General features: G+C 36.9%; 2 protein-coding genes across 4 annotated transcripts in view; both read right to left on the bottom strand.

The window, feature by feature from the left end:
* The window catches only part of LOC127415140 (DNA polymerase beta), an 11305-nt gene extending 5386 nt beyond the window's left edge, over positions 1-5919 (bottom strand). Inside the window, exons 1-6 of the mRNA XM_051653723.1 lie at positions 5736-5919; positions 5174-5231; positions 4935-5001; positions 4771-4845; positions 179-237; positions 36-85 (exon numbers count right to left, since the gene is read on the bottom strand). Coding sequence (XP_051509683.1) covers positions 36-85; positions 179-237; positions 4771-4845; positions 4935-5001; positions 5174-5231; positions 5736-5796 — 370 coding nt within the window. The 5' untranslated portion in view covers positions 5797-5919. The remainder of the gene's footprint in view (positions 1-35; positions 86-178; positions 238-4770; positions 4846-4934; positions 5002-5173; positions 5232-5735) is intronic.
* Positions 5920-6105: 186 nt separating this feature from the next.
* Positions 6106-19151, bottom strand: part of enkd1 (enkurin domain containing 1) — a 14118-nt gene continuing 1072 nt past the window's right edge. Inside the window, exons 1-8 of one of the 3 annotated variants that reach the window (XM_051653251.1) lie at positions 15319-15413; positions 14712-14803; positions 14409-14636; positions 11692-11864; positions 11130-11258; positions 10819-10961; positions 8966-9102; positions 6106-8688 (exon numbers count right to left, since the gene is read on the bottom strand). In XM_051653251.1, coding sequence (XP_051509211.1) covers positions 8528-8688; positions 8966-9102; positions 10819-10961; positions 11130-11258; positions 11692-11864; positions 14409-14636; positions 14712-14796 — 1056 coding nt within the window. In that variant the 5' untranslated portion in view covers positions 14797-14803; positions 15319-15413 and the 3' untranslated portion in view covers positions 6106-8527. Of the gene's footprint in view, positions 8689-8965; positions 9103-10818; positions 10962-11129; positions 11259-11691; positions 11865-14408; positions 14637-14711; positions 14807-15318; positions 15414-19151 lie in introns of those variants that run through there. The other 2 variants (XM_051653250.1, XM_051653252.1) reach the window with 2 other exon arrangements.

Below are 19151 nucleotides of genomic sequence, written 5' to 3'. Positions count from 1 at the left end.
AACAGAACCCTTTATGTAAATGACAGTATACAAACCTTCTAATGTCCTGACACCCTCATCATAAAACTTCCTCGCTGCAGCAGGACTAAAATGAGAAAGACAGATTGTGTACATTACAAATGTATTAGTCAACACTATTGTTGCTGTGATTGTTTACTCAACATAAAGAGTGTCATACCCGATTCCAGTCACTCTGGTTAAGAAGTTAATGGAGGAGCTTGTGTCATCACCGCGAATCTAAAGACCAAACATACAGATCACATGATCAGGTTAGAATCTATACCGGATATATAAAAGGCTATACAGTATACATAACACATTTCCCAGTTATAATCTATACAGTATATATAACATACATATGTCCCTGTTAAAATCTACATCGATCAGCCACAACATTAAAACCACCTGCCTAATATTGTGTAGGTCCCACTTGTGCCACCAAAACAGCGCCAACCCGCATCTCAGAATAGCATTCTGAGATTATATTCTTCTCACTACAATTGTACAGAGTGGTTATCTGAGTTACTGTAGACTTTGTCAGTTCAAACCAGTCTGGCCATTCTCTGTTGACCTCTCTCATCAACAAGGCGTTTCTGTCCACAAAACTGCTGCTCACTGGATGTTTTTTGTTTTTGGCATCATTCGGAGTGAGCGGCAGTTCTGTGGACGGAAACACCTTGTTGATGAGAGAGGTCAATATATAACATGCCTCCATATTAGAATACACTGATAAGCCACAACATTAAAACCACTGACAGGTGAAGTGAATAACATTGAGTATCTCCTTACAATGGCACCTGCGAAGGGGTGGGATATATTAGGCAGCAAATGAACAGTCAGTTCTTGAATTTCATGTGTTGGAAGCAGGAAAAATGGGCAAGTGTAAGGATCTGAGCGACTCTGACAAGGGCCAAATTGTGATGGCTAGACGACTGGGTCAGAGCATCTCCAGAACAGCAGGTCTTGTGGGGTGTTCCCGGTATGCAGTGGTTAGCATCTACTAAAAGTGGTCCAAGGAAGGACAACCGGTGAACCGGCGACAGGGTCATGGGCACCCAAGGCTCAATGATGCACGCGAGGAGCGAAGATTGGCCCGTCTGGTCCGATCCCACAGAAGAGCTACTGTAGAACAAATTGCTGAAAAACGTAATGCTGGCCGTCATAGAAAGATGTCAGAACACACAGTGCATCGCAGCTTGCTGCGTAAGGGGCTGCATAGCCGCAGATGGTCAGAATGCCCATGATGACCCCTGTCCACTGCCGAAAGTGCCTACAATGGGCACGTGAGTGTCAGAACTGGATTATGGAACAATGTAAGAAAGTGGCCTGGTCTGATGAATCACGTTTTCTTTTAGATCATGTGGACGGCGGGGTGCATGTGCATCATTTACCTGGGGAAGAGATGACAGCAGGATGCACTATGGGAAAAAGTCAGGCTGGCCGAGGCAGTGTGATGCTCTGGGCAATGTTCTGCTGGGAAACCTTGGGTCCTGACATTCATGTGGATGTTACTTTGACACTTACCAAATACCTAAAGACTATTGCAGACCACGTACACCCCTTCATGGCAACGGTATTCCCTGATGGCAGTGGCCTCTTTCAGCAGGATAATGCGCCCTGCCACACTACAAAAACTGTTCAGGAATGGTTTGAGGAACATGACAAAGAGTTCAAGGTGTTGACTTGCCTCCAAATTCCCCAGATCTCAATCCTATTGAGCATCTATGGGATATGCTGGACCAACAAGTCCAATCTATGGAGGCCCCACCTCGCAACTTATAAGAACTTAAGGATCTGCTGCCAACGTCTTGGTGCCAGATACCACAGGACACCTTCAGAAGTCTTGTAGAGTCCATGCCTCGACGGGTCAGAGCTGTTTTGGCGGCACGAGGGGGACCTACACGATATTAGGCAGGTGGTTTTAATGTTGTGGCTGATCGGTGTATATACTAGGATATATAACATATGTCCCTGTTAAAATCTATACAGTAGATATAACATACATCACTTTTAAAATGTATAGAAAATATATAACATACGTCCCTGTTAGAATCTATACAATATATACAGTATAACATACATCCATACTAGAATCTATACATTATATTTAACATATGTCCCTGTTGGAATCTATACAGTATATGCAACTTCTGTCCCTGTTAGAACCTATACAGTTTACATATCACATTTTCCAGTTATAATCTATATAGTATACAGGTGCATATCAATAAATTAGAATGTCGTGGAAAAGTTCATTTATTTCAGTAATTCAACTCAAATTGTGAAACTCGTGTATTAAATAAATTCAATGCACACAGACTGAAGTAGTTTAAGTCTTTGGTTCTTTTAATTGTGATGATTTTGGCTCACATTTAACAAAAACCCACCAATTCACTATCTCAACAAATTAGAATACATCATAAGACCAATAAAAAAAACATTTTTAGTGAATTGTTGGCCTTCTGGAAAGTATGTTCATTTACTGTATATGTACTCAATACTTGGTAGGGGCTCCTTTTGCTTTAATTACTGCCTCAATTCGGCGTGGCATGGAGGTGATCAGTTTGTGGCACTGCTGAGGTGGTATGGAAGCCCAGGTTTCTTTGACAGTGGCCTTCAGCTCATCTGCATTTTTTGGTCTCTTGTTTCTCATTTTCCTCTTGACAATACCCCATAGATTCTCTATAGGGTTCAGGTCTGGTGAGTTTGCTGGCCAGTCAAGCACACTGACACCATGGTCATTTAACCAACTTTTGGTGCTTTTGGCAGTGTGGGCAGGTGCCAAATCCTGCTGGAAAATGAAATCAGCATCTTTAAAAAGCTGGTCAGCAGAAGGAAGCATGAAGTGCTCCAAAATTTCTTGGTAAACGGGTGCAGTGACTTTGGTTTTCAAAAAACACAATGGACCAATACCAGCAGATGACATTGCACCTCAAATCATCACAGACTGTGGAAACTTAACACTGGACTTCAAGCAACTTGGGCTATGAGCTTCTCCACCCTTCCTCCAGACTCTAGGACCTTGGTTTCCAAATGAAATACAAAACTTGCTCTCATCTGAAAAGAGGACTTTGGACCACTGGGCAACAGTCCAGTTCTTCTTCTCCTTAGCCCAGGTAAGACGCCTCTGACGTTGTCTGTGGTTCAGGAGTGGCTTAACAAGAGGAATACGACAACTGTAGCCAAATTCCTTGACACGTCTGTGTGTGGTGGCTCTTGATGCCTTGACCCCAGCCTCAGTCCATTCCTTGTGAAGTTCACCCAAATTCTTGAATCGATTTTGCTTGACAATCATAAGGCTGCGGTTCTCTCGGTTGGTTGTGCATCTTTTTCTTCCACACTTTTTCCTTCCACTCAACTTTCTGTTAACATGCTTGGATACAGCACTCTGTGAACAGCCAGCTTCTTTGGCAATGAATGTTTGTGGCTTACCCTCCTTGTGAAGGGTGTCAATGATTGTCTTCTGGACAACTGTCAGATCAGCAGTCTTCCCCATGATTGTGTAGCCTAGTGAACCAAACTGAGGGACCATTTTGAAGGCTCAGGAAACCTTTGCAGGTGTTTTGAGTTGATTAGCTGATTGGCATGTCACCATATTCTAATTTGTTGAGATAGTGAATTGGTGGGTTTTTGTTAAATGTGAGCCAAAATCATCACAATTAAAAGAACCAAAGACTTAAACTACTTCAGTCTGTGTGCATTGAATTTATTTAATACACGAGTTTCACAATTTGAGTTGAATTACTGAAATAAATGAACTTCTCCACGACATTCTAATTTATTGAGATGCACCTGTATATAACAAATGTACCTGTTAAATCTATACAGTAGATATAACATACACCCCTGCTAGAATGTCTAGAAAATATATAACATGTGTCCCTATTAGAATCTATACTAGAATATATAACATTTGTCCCTGTTAGAACCTATACAGAATATTTAACATACATCCCCATTAGAAACTATACAGTATACATAACACATTTCCCAGGTATAATCTATACAGTATATATAACATATGTCCCTGTTAAAATCTTTACAGTAGACATCACGTACACCCCTGTTATAATGTATAGAAAATATATAACATAAGTCCCTATTAGAATATATACTATAATATACTGTATAATGTATGTCCCTGTTAGAATCTATACAGTATATATAACATTCAACCCTGTTAGAATGTATAGAAAATATATAACATGCGTCCCTATTAAAATATATACAGGATAAATAACATAAATCTCTGTTAGCATCTATACAATATATATATATATATATATATATATAACACGCCTGTTAGAATCTGTACAGGATATACAGTATAACATACATCCCTGGTAAAATCTATACAGTATATATAACTTACATCTCTGTTAGCATCTATACAATATATATAACATGCCCCGTTAGAATCTATACAGTATATTTAACATATGTGCATGTAATAATATATAGGATAGGCATTAAACTTTCAAATATACGTATAGAATATATATGGCATCATAGTATGTCAGTTAGAGTATCGTGGTTGGCAGCTAGATTTTGTTTTCCATTAAGTGAAAAAGAGTGTATATATACTGTATATAGTCATATATATGTTGGCTTTTTACGCCTATATGTTAAACAGCATTACATTACTCTATCTGCTTCCATAATGAATGATTATATAAACTAAGACAGATGTGGAGGTCTCAAAGCAAAAACACAGGTCTACAGTTAAATAATATATAAATCAAAGCTTGTTTTTCCAATAAATTAAAATACCTTTTCCAATTTACGCAGTTTTCCTGTAGTTAAAAACTCATCAATTTTCTCAGCTATCTTTGCACCAACTCCATCCTGAGAGAGACATAATTTATTAATGAAAACTTTTACACTGCATTTCAGGACTCACAAAACTACTAGAAGTAAAACTAAAGATTGTGTACCAGTTTCTTCGCTTCTGTTCCACTTTTGATCTTCTGTGGGTATTTGGCAATCACAGATGCTGCTTTTCTGAACAGAAAGTGTCATATGGGACAAATATAAGTTATACACTTATACATTTCTAGTTATGACATTATAGCTTATGCAGGGCCGTAGCTAGAGGGGTGAAAGGTGGTAATGATTCTAGGGGCCCACAGGGGGGAGCTTATGCTACTAGACATAACACATATGACTATCTTACCTGTAAGCATTGTATTTATGGATGGCTCTGTTGACATTTCTCTCGTAATTGGCCAACTCTGAAAAGAGAATAACCATAGAAATTGTGTTGTAATCTACTTTAGTAAACCAGCTGCACAATTTAGCATTAAAATGCCATTTATAGGCATTTATTTTAGATAAAGAAACCAAAAATGCTTGGGCTAGCAAAACATTTGCTGATCATTGGTAAGTCTAATAATAATAATAATAATTATTATATATATATATATATATATATATATATATATATGAATATGAGTCTAATTCAGGCAAGTTTAATTCACTGCTGTAAAAATCAGTTTAGCTTTGTTTTGTTTAATGGACATCACATTTTGAAACTGTCCCTTTAATAGTAGTTTAATAATTGCTGTTTTCTATCCATGTATGCATTTAGAAAAGGTCTAAGGTCCAATTAAAGTGACTTTCCTTGTAACAACAGCCTTTATATCTCTGATAAATCTTTTTGTCTTCATTCATTCTGTATTTAAAGGGCCAGTTAGCTTAGCCACATGCTAACCTGAGCTGTCACATGCAACACTCACCTATCAGAAAGTCTGTGATTCCTTCGTTTAAAGTTTCTTGTGGCGCTTTTCGTTTGCTCATAGTTTAAATTGATCGTGGATTTAAAATATGGATGTTTATTTGTACTTTATACTAGCAAAGAGAAGCTCCGGCTCAGTGAGGCAACTAGACAAAGCCTTAGCCTTAGCATTGTAGCCAAGAAATACTTTGGAGGCGGGGCTTCACAGTGCCACTCCCACTGCGCATTCGTTGACTAATCGAGAGCGTCATTAAATATTTATATTTATACGGACACGCCCAGTAATTATAAATACAGAGAACCAAAAGATAATTTGCACACTTAAAAATGCATGAATGTCATCGTATTGGATAAGAAAATATTAAAGCAAGTGTAATTTATTTTAAAATAAATGTATCACAAGCCCACTTTACAAGCAAAACATTTCACAAAGTGTGTTAGGTTTGAAATGATAAAACAATAGTTTTGTGTTTTTCAGTGTTACTCTTTAAAACAGCATATTTAATGTTACCTCACATTCAAAACAAATACCATTAACTTTTCAGTACTGTAATACTGAAATTCATTATAATAATACATCAAAAACAATTTAAAACTATCCTAATCATACTATAATAAACAACTGCAGTATAATTAATTTGAGGGTTAGCACAAGTGCCATAATATACATTCAGCAATTATTACTGTATGTGGCAGTGACAATACTTTCATTTCAATGTTGTTTGTGAGTTATTCTACAATTGTGGTGCCACTTTCATCTTAAACATTTTCAAAAATGAAACGCATACAGTACAATTATGAAACTCATAATTAATCATCCAGTAAACATACAATGCTATAACATTTTCTTTTCTTTCTACAATTGAAATATAAACTTAGAATAAAAAAAAAAAGTTTATTTGCCATTGGCTGGCATGCACTTTTGTCAGTGGTATTCCTCCAACTGTATCTAAAAATAATGGGAACCAGTAACACCACTGTTTGGTCAGTGGCTACCCCCTCACAACACAACCCAAGGAAGTTAAAAAAAGAAAGTGTTTTTTATAAAAGTCATGCAGATGTTTTTACATTGCATAAACAACACTGACATTAAAATAAGTAACAACTGTTTTTATGTAAATTATTAACACTTTAAGCTCTGAGTGTGTTTTTAAAGATTTCCTGTTTTAGTGGCACACCCAAAAAGGCTTATAACTCTATAAAAATACAAAGAGGGTCAAGTGTTTGGTGTCATTGTAAAGAAAATGTGTGTGTATATATATATATATATATATATATATATATATATATTTAAAAAATAGACTCACAGCCTAAGAAACTTAAAAAAAAAATTTTTCAAAATATTTCTCTGGGTGTAAATAAGGCGGTTCTGAAAAACTGCATTTGGTTTGTTCCCAAAAATGTCAACTGTATCCAAAATTTTTTTTGGTGTTGATACGACAAAGCAATCAAAAATTATAACATTACAAAAATAATTTATCATAGTGTCTAAAAGCCTCTCCAAACAAATAAAACATAATAATTGTACATAAGAACTAACTACACATGCAAACACAACGACTAAAGGTTTGCATAGCATGCAGACATGATTTTAGTAATGAGATTTCACAGAATGAGTTTCATTCTGTGCCATTTGAGTCATCATTGAGTCTGTGTCATGTATTTGGCACCATCTCCTGGTGGTCATATGTAACATTGTGCTTCATGTGGATTATCTAATGATCTATGCATCCGATTACCTTGTGTGTGGGCTCACTTGAAAGACAATCACCTCCTCTAAGTAATGATATGTGATATTTTGTTACGTTTATTTTTCATTAAGTTATAAGCGAAAACGCGGCATATAAGCAACACCAATATAATTGTCAAAGACATATACTTAGCTATTACTCACTATATTTTTGTCTGTGAGTAAAACAAATAGGCGGTTGTATTCTACTCTTTGAGAGCTTTCCAACAACATATGACACATGGATATTTGATCAGTTTGATGTTTTTACTGATTACAATAATATGTACAGTGCCATGTTTTCATATAAATATTCAAAATGGAACACTTCTGATTTGTCTGCAAATTTCAAAGCACTTGTTCAGTTTTGGTCATAATGTGTACATGCATTGGAAGGTAGAGCTTCTAAACTTTCAAACGATACCTATTTTGTGTTGGCCAATACTTTAGTTATTAACATACTGTATTGAAGAAAAAAAAATTCTCGGCGGGCCCATCCGAGCTTAAAGGGTTAATTAATTATTTAATTTACATAGAAATATTTTACAACATTTTTATTTTTAATTTTAACGTAATTTTTATTTTATTCTATTTTTATTACTTTTTTTTAAATAAAAAAAAACATCTCTACTCACTTGCACTCATCTACTCATCTGTTACAAATTAAAAGTCTTTTGAAACATATACGGTTTTCTAAATAAATTGTGTACATTGCAGTTGATTTATTTCTATCTAAAAGTGAGTAATGGCATCTGCCACCGCAATTGAAAAATTACCCATCTGCAATATGTGGAAAATCTCCAAAAGTACAAATTCCCTCCAAAGTCACATCAAACAAATCCAACGATTCCGACAGAATAAGCTGATAATCAAAAATAAATCATTAATTTCTGCCATTAATGTGTTATATTTCATAACACACCTCCGATTTACAGTGTCCATGACAAGAAAAAAATAAGAGCAGGTTGTGATACATCACTTCAAATTAATTAAACAAAACTAATGCAAAAGCATACTACTAACTGAGCAATATACAGTAGAAGAAACAGTCTGATAGGAGTGATCTAAGAGTTGATTTTCACGTAGACTTTGTCACGTGAGAAGATTTTGATGGCCTCCTCGACTTCTGAGAGACGCTGATCAAGTTCTGCACGTCGCGAGCGAATACTTAGTGTGTCTGATTTCACCGGGAGAGAGAGCAGCTCATTCACCAGAGACCTGTGAGCTACAGAGACAAAGACTGTTCAGAATGGAATGCTAGCTTAAATGTATACTCATTTTTATTCCAAAATAGTAAATGAAAAAGTATGCATTGTTTCACAATAAACATCTGTTGTGCTCTGATGTTTACTGCACATTTGATCAAATGTATTAGGTCAGTATATGTACTATACATTGCAGAAATATTAAAAGTAGCATGTTAGTTTGCTATTACGATCATAACCAAAATCAAAGACTCTTCAATGACTAAAGGAAACCTGACAGTGTGAGTGGACACATACTCTCTTTGAGCGACTGCAGTGTTTCCTGTCTCTCTCTTTCAGACATCTGTGTGTGTCCATCAGGGATGGATGGATCAGGCGTGTTTTTCCGTCTCTCTTCCGCCTCTTTCTTCCAATGTTCCTTCCTCTGCTCCAGACTTACAAAAACAGAGACACAGAATACAGGAAAAAGTGGTTTAACCAACAATAATGCATCAAAGAAATAGCACATGAAGCAATATGCACATGATTGCAGATGTATTGTCTGAAGAGACTTTCATGATTTGTTCTAGAACATAAATTATACACCTTCATTGTTCAGTTGTGGATTCTGAAGCCGTTGTGTCTTTTAAAAATGCATGTTGCTAACCCGTCGCTAAATAAGAATTTTGTAAAGGAAGTAGCTATCATGCTGATGGTAGTTGTAGTCCTTAATCAACATTGTGATAGCAATTTTCAAAAGACACTGTAAATTCAAAATTAACTTTTGAGGTATGACTGTGTGTAATTGATGTTCTAGAACAAAACGTGAAAGTTTCTTCAGGTAATTTCAACCACAGGCCTTGTTTTACTCATAAATATAAAGCTGCCATTATAAAAACCCATAGGTAATTTCTGAGGAAACCCATGGATCGAAAATGCTAATTGTCTTCTGGGTTTTTGGACTACAGCCTGAACAGCTCTATTACAGTTTTCACTTTCTCTTGAACCCTGTCAAGAACATGTCCAGGTTACCTACATTTAACCCCAAAATCAAAAGAAATAAAGAAAATATATTTTGTATCAAGAAAATGAAGCCTATTTTAGGATCAAATGATTTTATTTATTTATTTTTAATATTTGTTTTATTTTTTATTTTAGGATCAAATTATTTTATTTATTTATTTTTAATATTTGTTTTATTTTTTATTTTAGGATCAAATTATTTTATATATGTATTTTTTTATTTTAGGATCAAACTATTTATTTATAAAAAAAAAATAATTTAAGAATCAAATAATTGTATTAGTTTATTTTTTGTTTTAGGTTTAAATGATTTTATTTATTATTTTTAATATTTGTTTTATTTTTTATTTTAGGATCAAATGATTTTATATATGTATTTTTTTATTTTAGGATCAAACTATTTATTTATAAAAAAAATTAATTTAAGAATCAAATAATTGTATTAGTTTATTTTTTGTTTTAGGTTTAAATTGTTTTATTTATTTATTTTTTTGTTTTAGGATCAAACAATTTTATTTATTTATTTTTTATTTTAGGATCAAACGATTATATATATGTATTTTTTTATTTTAGGATCAAACTATTTATTTATAATTTTTTAAATTTAAGAATCAAATAATTTTATTAGTTTATTTTTTGTTTTAGGTTTAAATGATTTTATTTACTTATTTTTATTTTAGGTTTAAATTGTTTTATTTATTTTTTGTTTTAGGATCAAACAATTGTACTTTTTATTTTAGAATCAAATGATTTTTTTCAATTTTTATTTTAGGATCAAATAATTGTATTTGTTTATTTTTATTTTTTACGTTTTGTTTTACTTTTTATTTTAATTATTTTACTTTAACAATTAATTTTCATCACATGGCATTTCTCTGCACAATTCTATTAACTGTAGTGTGTAAAAATAATGATACATTTAATATATAAATTGTATTTATACATCATGTTAATTAAAAGTGTTTATACAAGTCTTTATTGTACTGCTTTAAATTTATGCTGATATTAATTTGAAAAATCATTATCTCTGGACAGGTTGATTTTACTTGCTGTATTATAATACTGAGAATCTAATGACAACATTCACTGAGAATAATGAGAATTACAACCAAACTAAAACCATAAAACATTATATGTGAATTACTCACTATTGTGGTACTTTGCCCTTCACAGCACTGGGTGGCGTTTTCTCCCGGAGGTTCTGTAAGGACTGAGATCGCCGTAGGGTCGTCTTTCTCACGGCACGAGCGTTATGACTCACAAAGTCCACCGTGCGTCCTCTCACCTCCATCTACACATAAAAGTCGACAGGAAATTATCCAGGGAGAGAGAGAAAGAGAGAAGCTATTCTTACACAAGATGAATCACTGTGCCATTACGTATAAAAGGAAAAACTAAATGTGTCTCTGCCTGTGTGCTTTAACTTTGAGTTGAGTGTGTATGAAAATATATTACACACTTCAGAATCAGAGTCTGCAGCAGTGCCTGGTGCCTGTCCAATATCTGAGCGGGAAAGCTGCGGCCGACCACATAAAGAATGAGCTTTCAGGAAGTTCTGACATTCAGTTTTCTCAGGGGGACTCATCTCCTACACAAACACAGAGACAAACAGATATTATGAGGATGAGCTTGTGGCTTGAGCAAAGACAAATGATTTAAGAACAGGTCATTTGTTTTAAAGGAATGTTACGAGTTCAATACATGATAAGCTCAATTGACAGCATTAGCAAAAATCTGGGTTACAGTGGCACATACAATGGCCTTTAAACCCTCCAAAAATTGGCCTCATTCACTTCCATTGTAGGTGTCTCACTGTAACACAGATTTTTTATTTTTGCCACAAATGCTGTCGATTGAGTTTAACTTGTACTGAACCCAGAATATACCTTTAAGAAAACATTATATAAATTACACTATATTGCCTAATATCAAACCTCTAGTGAAACATAAAACACATTTGAACTGAACTAATTTGAAATTACGAGTTGAAGAATGTGCAATATGAGTCCAAACTTGCTCACCTGCAACTGGGCCATCACCCTGGAGGGGACGTCTTGATATTTTGGAGAGATCCAAAGAGCTTTAACTGGCACGGGCTTGGCATGTTCTCTCTGTGCCTCCAGCTCTCGAAAGCGTCTTTGGATTTCACGTAACTTGCGGACGTTCTCTTTACCAAAGTCACGTGCAGCAGGCTCTGTCGAAGATAATTTGAAGGAGATGGAAATAACTAAAAAGAGAAAAACTCTTTACATGTGGTCATTGTTATGCTAGTCATACTGTTCTACTATTTAAGCGTATTATTACTATTCAAATTAGGAACTCGAACTCCTACAGCTTTCAAACTACATACACCAAACGTGGGACAGACCGTCAGAGTATTCTGGCATGGGTTGCTATAGCTTTTCTAACTAACCAGACTTATGATTTCCACACAGCAGGTGATCAAATACCAGTAAAATCCCATAGACTTACATTGACGGAATGTTAAGATGGGCCAAGACTATTCAAACTCCAACTTTCAAAAGTTAAAATGCAAACAAACCCACACAACTCTCTTTCTTTCTGTCTTTCTGTCTCTCTCTCTCTCTCTCTCTCTTTCTGTCTCTCCCTCTCTCTCATGCTAGAAACACCTAACAACTAGCCAGACCACCCTATCAACTAGATAAAATGTGCTAGCAATGCCTAGCAACATGCTAAAACATGCTATCAACACCTAGCAACATGATAGCATTGCCTAACAACACGCTAACATTGCCTAGCAACCAGCTAAAACATACTAGCAATGCCTAGCAACATGCTAGCAACCCCATAGAAACATGCTAAAACATGCTAAAACATGCTAGCAATGCCTAGCAACATGCTAACAACCCCATAGCAATATGCTAAAACATGCTAAGTATGCTTCGCTACATGCTAAAACAGGGGTCGGCAACCTATGGCACATGGAGGGGTAATCACTGGCACGCCAGCAATGGCGAGAGAGGAGTAGACGATTTTATTTATATAAATTCCGCACCTGCATTCCAATCTACATCTCGATGTAATCCTTCCTCATGATCATACAGCGTGTTTTCATGAGCTGAATGTGAGGCTAAACAAAAAGTTAAAATGTGACGAGACTGCAGTATACCCAACAGACTCGTGCAGCGCATGCAAGCCATTCGTGCATCACAAGCCGGCAGCGCTTCACTTTCGGTTAATCACGTGAGTAAACGCTCTCACTTTGCTTCGGTCAGACTGCGCGGAAGACAGCCTACATTCAGTGTTTCATTGGTTTCTTTTTGCTTTCAGAACAACACGTGATGTAATAAGGAAAACACCACTATTAATCCTTGAGATTTCCAACCCAGCATACAGGTACACCGTCCTTAAACCATAGTCACACTCAAAACTACATTAAACGATTAAAAGAGAAAACATAAACCCACATTGTGGTGTTCAAAAATCTGAGTCTATTCAAAATATAAATTAAACCTGGAAAGTTTTAGGATTTTGCCGAAAATGTTTAGCCCTGTGCTAAAACATGCTAGCAATGCCTAAAACATACACTCAGTGCCTAGCAACATGATAGCAACACCTAACTACATGCTAAACATGCTAGTAATGCCTAGCAACATGTTAGCATTGCGCTGCAACCAGCTAAAATATAATAGCAATGCCTAGAAACATGCTAGCAACCCTATAGCTACATGTTAAAACATGCTAGGAGCGTTTTTCTACATGCTAAAATGCTAGCAATGCCTAGCAACATACTAGCATTGCCTAGCACTGCCTAGCAACTAGCTAAAACATACTAGTAATGCCTATCAACATGCTAGCAACACTTAGCAACATGCTAGGAACACTTAGCTACATGCTAAAACATGCTAGCAATACCTGGCAACATCCTAGATCATGCTAGCAATGCCTAGCTACATCTGAGGGTTTATCTAGCTAGCTGGTTGTTTGTCTTACTGTTATGTCTGTATAAACTTCAAACTTTTAAAAGTAGTTACAATTTTCAGACAAGTCTTTCCCTTAAGAAAATCGAGAGTTCATGGCAAATTTACCACAAAATTGCTGCACATTCGCCACTGATAATTTTCACATGCAAATGAGCTTTCCAGTAAACTTGTGGCAAACTGTCCATTGTTGCCAAAGGTTTGCCGGAGGTTCACCACTACCGGCGAAGAGCTGCAAATTTGCGTTAAGTTTGCGGCTGGTTTAGATTTTCTGTAAGGGTTGTCAAGCCAATATCAATGTTTGTATCTACGAACTTTACCTACCTAGTTTTACAGTGGGGTCGAAAAGTCAAAATATAATTAAAAACTTGAAATAAACACAAAGTTGTAAGAAAACAAAACAGTTATGATATATGATTCTGCACTGTTTCTATGTCACTAATCAAATGTAAGTAAATTAGTGACACTGACCATGTTAACTCCTTTTGTACAGACAGTGAGATTTCCTTTGCTTCAATTGAAGCACACAAGATGCTCTTTCATTCTCAAATCATGCTGGATAACACGATCATTATTCATGACAATTCCAGTGCAGGGGGACATGCCAAATACTACGTATTTTCTTTTTTTTTGTACTTTTTAACTCAACTTTCACTCAAATCGTTACACTGATAACAGAATTTGTAATGAACCAAAAAACTGTAATAATATAGAATGTGATACAGATGCATTTTCAAAAGTGGTCTCTGACTTTCGAGCCCAACTGTATATAATAACAAAATACGTTCTGTTATTACTTGGTTTGGTTGGATTGGGGTTTAGCGATACTCCCTCCAATTTCAGTAGGTTTCCCACAACCCCCCTCTGGCCTCTCTCTAGGATGTGAGCGGCATTGGGACCAATCCGAGGTCGAGGAGTCGACCGAGCACTGTAGCACCCAGGAAACAGAACTGGATCTGGAGCTAATGGACCTTTTAGAAGAGTTGACGACCCATTCTCAGTGTTTCCCTCCAGTCGACCACGAGCTGTGAGATGAGATTAAATATATAAGTGATGAACTATTATACATGCAACACAATGAGCTCATGGTTTGGTCTTACCGGAGGACGGGCGTTTGTAGTATTCAGGAAACAGTGTGGGATCTGGTGGAATGGGACCAGAGATCATTGAGGGTCCTTCACACATGCTGGTGCTGCTGGAGAAATTAAAACAATCCTTATTCATCTAGAATGTGAAACTATAAATATCTACAGAGTAAATACAGTAGACAACAAACAAACAAACAAACATGACAATTTTGAACCATGACAATTGAATGAACTACAAAGCAATAGTTTATTCGTTTTAATCATCTAAGAATCACTGGCATGTTTAATTGTTTTTAGTAGCTATTTGTTTTTAGTTTTCCACGTGTTTGTATACACATATATTTATATACATTTTAAATGCAAGGTAATCTGCAAATGAAATGGACCAGTCTGTGATATCGATAACCACAAAATAAATATGCATACATTTATATTAGGTTCTAGTAAAGACTAATGTGTGTGATGTGCATATGCATTTTAGTTTATTTAATAATGAACTCTCTGCTGATTGAAGATAATACACGGTTATCAATAATCTATCGCCATATTTAATCTGTCTAAGAACATTAACGGCAATGCATACAGCCTAATGAAAATTTAGTTTCTAACAAATACCTACCTTTAATAAAAAGCTCAATTATTTTGACAATTGTGCAGTTTTCGTTGCTCTGTTCCTCAGTTACACAAACACTGATGACGCATTAACAACAAGCGCAAAGCTTCACCATGGCAACGCCTTAAAGAGACAGTAGCAGCTTTTGTCGTAAGATAATTTTTGCTGCAGAGATTAGAGGATAATAAATTGGTAGAACTGGTGTTTTTTTAAACACCATTTTTTTTAAAATGAGATAATTAGTAATTTTTAAATAAATACAAATTGTATTCAATTTTTGTATGATTTATTACATAATAACCTAATTTATTATGTAATATATTTATATAGCCCTATCATATTTGAAATTCTATAATATATATCATACTAAAATATTCTAGTAAATTATTTAGGCGTATATATAGTGATAAAATTCTAAAATAAACAAAGAAGCAATGCAAAAAGTCATAAAAAATATTCTGAAATTGAACAAGTGTCACCGTTATTCACCGCTCTGTTCTGTGGACTCTTATTTTGATATGGTTTTTGTGTCTTCCTTCCTAAATTTCCCCTGGACTACACTTCCCATAATGCACTGCCCTCATCACTGCCATCTGTTCCCAATCCTCCTCACCAATCCTCTCAGTTACCTCATCAGCACCTTTGTGTATAAATACCCTCCAGTTTTGTTCATTCCTTGTCAGTTCTTGTATTGTTATGTTGTGGTGTTAAAGTGTTATTTAGTTGGTTAAGCGATGTTTAGCATTATAGTTTGTGCCGTTCCAGCGAGTTTCCTTGATTATTCCCTGTATTTGTTCCACTCCAGCGACTACTATTAAAAGATAGAAAAGTTACTCCTGCTTCTCCTCTCTTGCTGTCCATGAACCCAACATTACAGAAGAACTGACCACCAATAGGGCCCAACGGGAGGTTTCTTGTTCTATTGGGACTGAACACATTCATCCGGATTATGGAGGTTTGAGGTCCACTTCTGGAGCTATTTAGTCAAGACCTTCCTCTCCTGGAATACACACTTAAGTTCTGTCAACTTGTTTCCCTAACCCCTTTACTAGACACCTACCTCAAAACCACTTATGGAATGGGATTGAACTTTCATAGAATCACGGCCCTCCCGGAGGAAGGGAGTCTTGAATACATTCGAACCACCCTAGCCATACAACATTTCTCACTCTTGACATCCCCCAAGACAAACCCTGTCTCCACGCCTTCCACGGCCCCTGTCGCCAAGGTAACGCCACTCCTTATTTTCTCCCTTACACAGTGAATTATGGCGGGAACCCAGGGCCAGTGCCTACACCTTCCACGGTTAACGAGCCAGTGCCCATGCCTGTAACCTCGACTGTCCCTGTAACCACACTCCCTGCTGGCAGGAGGAGAAGGAAAAGGACATCTCTCCAGTCTCTGCCCATATTCATGACCATAAAGGTCGTTCCCCAGTCTCTGCCAGTGCTCACGACCATGGAGGTTGTTCCCCAGTCTCTGCCAGTGCTCACGACCACGGAGGTTGTTCCCCAGTCTCTGCCAGTGCTCACGACCACGGAGGTTGTTCCCCAGTCTCTGCCTGGACTCTATCACAGGAGTCACTTCCCAGTCATCCACGGCTCTTAGCCCTGAGCCTTCCACGGCCTCATCCCTCGATACTCCCATGACTCTGCCTTCCATGACTTTGCCTCTTGAGCCTTCGACGGCCCCGCCCCTCGAGCCTCTCATGGCTTTGTGCCTCCCACGGCTCCGCCTGCATTTGAACCTCTCCTGGCTCAACCTGCCTCCGTTGACCCTTCCTTGGATCCACCCTCTGTGTCTCCTACAGCTCTGCCCTCAATCCCTGGATATCCACCTCCTACGGCTCTGCTCATTCCACCACGGTCTCCACCAACTATGTCTCAAATCCCCTATCCTCCTGTGGCTCTGCCAGCTCATCCTCCGGTTCCTCTTGAGTCTCAAATACTCCATCTCCTGCAGCTCCGTCTCCGGATCCATCTCCGGCTCTGCCATCGAGACCTCAAGTCCCTACTCCTGCTGCTCCGCCTCTAGATCCGCCTATGGCTCCGCCCCCTAATTTTCCACCTCCTGCGTCCAAACTGCTGGACTCCATTCTCTTCCTAGAGCTCCCTCCCAAACCTCTTGACCCAGTCACTACTCAGCGGCCACCTCCCAGGCCCCTGTCACAGTTATTCACCGTTCTGTTCTGTGGACTCTTATTTTGATATGGTTTTTGTGTCTTCCTTCCTTAGTTTCCTCTGGACTACACTTCCCATAATGCTCTGCCATCTGTTTCCAATCCTCTCCTGTTCTCCGTTCCCTCATCAGCACCATTGTGTATAAATAACCTCCAGTTTTGTTCATTCCTTGTCAGTTCTTGTGTTATGTTGGTGTTAAAGTGTTATTTAGTTGGTTATGTGATGTTTAACATTATATTGTTCCACTCCAGTGAGTTTCCTTGATTATTCCCTGTATTTGTTCCACTCTTGTGACTACTATTAAAAGAGAGAAGTTACTCCTGCGTCTTCTCTCCATGAACCCAGTGTTACAACAAGACCTCTGCCTGAGAGAAATTAAGATTTTAATTAATGGCTAATAAATTGTATCATTTTATCAAATACATTTTATTTTATTTTAATGATCAAATAATTTATGCAATTTAATGTTAGGTTTTTATTGCTGTGTTCTAGAATAATAAGAGAAGTTGATTCAAATTCACATTTAATCATTTACATGGTTTCAATGGTGCAAGCCATAAAAAAACAAAAAGCTAATTAATAAATAAACAGCTCCCAGAGAACAAAAAATAAAACTGTGGGAAAAATGTATCAATAGCATGCATAATAGTAATATTGCAGGTTGTAAAACCAGTTATAACACATGCACACAAACTTGTTTTTATATCATATCATAGACTTCCATGCATTTTATGGATTTTATACAGATCTAATGATAATTTCTATACCCTAACCCTCACAGAAACCTTTTTACATTTTCAAAAAACATTGTTTAGTATGTTTAATAAGCCATTTCCCTCGTGGGGACCGCTGGATGGGCCTAATAGGGTGGGTGATCTCAGGTTTTACTATCCTTGTGGGGACATTTGGATTTGGTCCCCACAGTGTAGTATAAACATGTATATACACACACACAGATGAACTGGTGTGACTATAACAAAGAGCTTTTGTAAAAAAAACAAAAAAAAAAATAAATCAGTCACAGTGCTAAACACATTCAGAAATGAAGGGGTGAGATGAAAACACACAATGCAGAACACACACACACACACACACACACACACACACACACACACACACACACACACACACACACACAGAGAGAGAGAAGCAGGGCATCAATAATTGGAGCTCTACTGCCATCTTGTGGTCATTGTTGGCATTACAATTCATCTGTTGTTTTCTAGTTGATAACAGCAATCTGACACTCACTCACACACACACACACACACACACACACACACACACACTCACACACACACACACACACACACACACGTTGGTGCGGCTATCCTTATGACTCTTCATAGACATAATGATTTTTATACTGTATGAACTATAGATTCTATCCCCTAACCCTAACCCTCACAGAAACCTTTCTGCATTTTTACATTTTCAATAAAACATCATTTAGTATGTTTTTTAAGTGATTTGAATTATGGGGACACTAGAAATGTCCTCATAAACCACATTTATAACATAATACCCTTGTAATTACCAGTTTATAACCTAAAAAATGTCCTCGTAAACCACTTAAACCTGCCCCCCCCCCCCCCCCCCCCACACACACACATCTAATAAAGTGCACTAATCATTCAGATGCAAAGGCTAGTCAGGCAA

The sequence above is a fragment of the Myxocyprinus asiaticus genome, chromosome 24, assembly GCF_019703515.2.
Source record: "Myxocyprinus asiaticus isolate MX2 ecotype Aquarium Trade chromosome 24, UBuf_Myxa_2, whole genome shotgun sequence".
Classification (NCBI taxonomy): Eukaryota; Metazoa; Chordata; class Actinopteri; order Cypriniformes; family Catostomidae; genus Myxocyprinus; species Myxocyprinus asiaticus.
The sequence above is the reverse complement of the archived record's forward strand: the minus strand, read 5'-3'. Positions and strand labels throughout refer to the sequence as shown.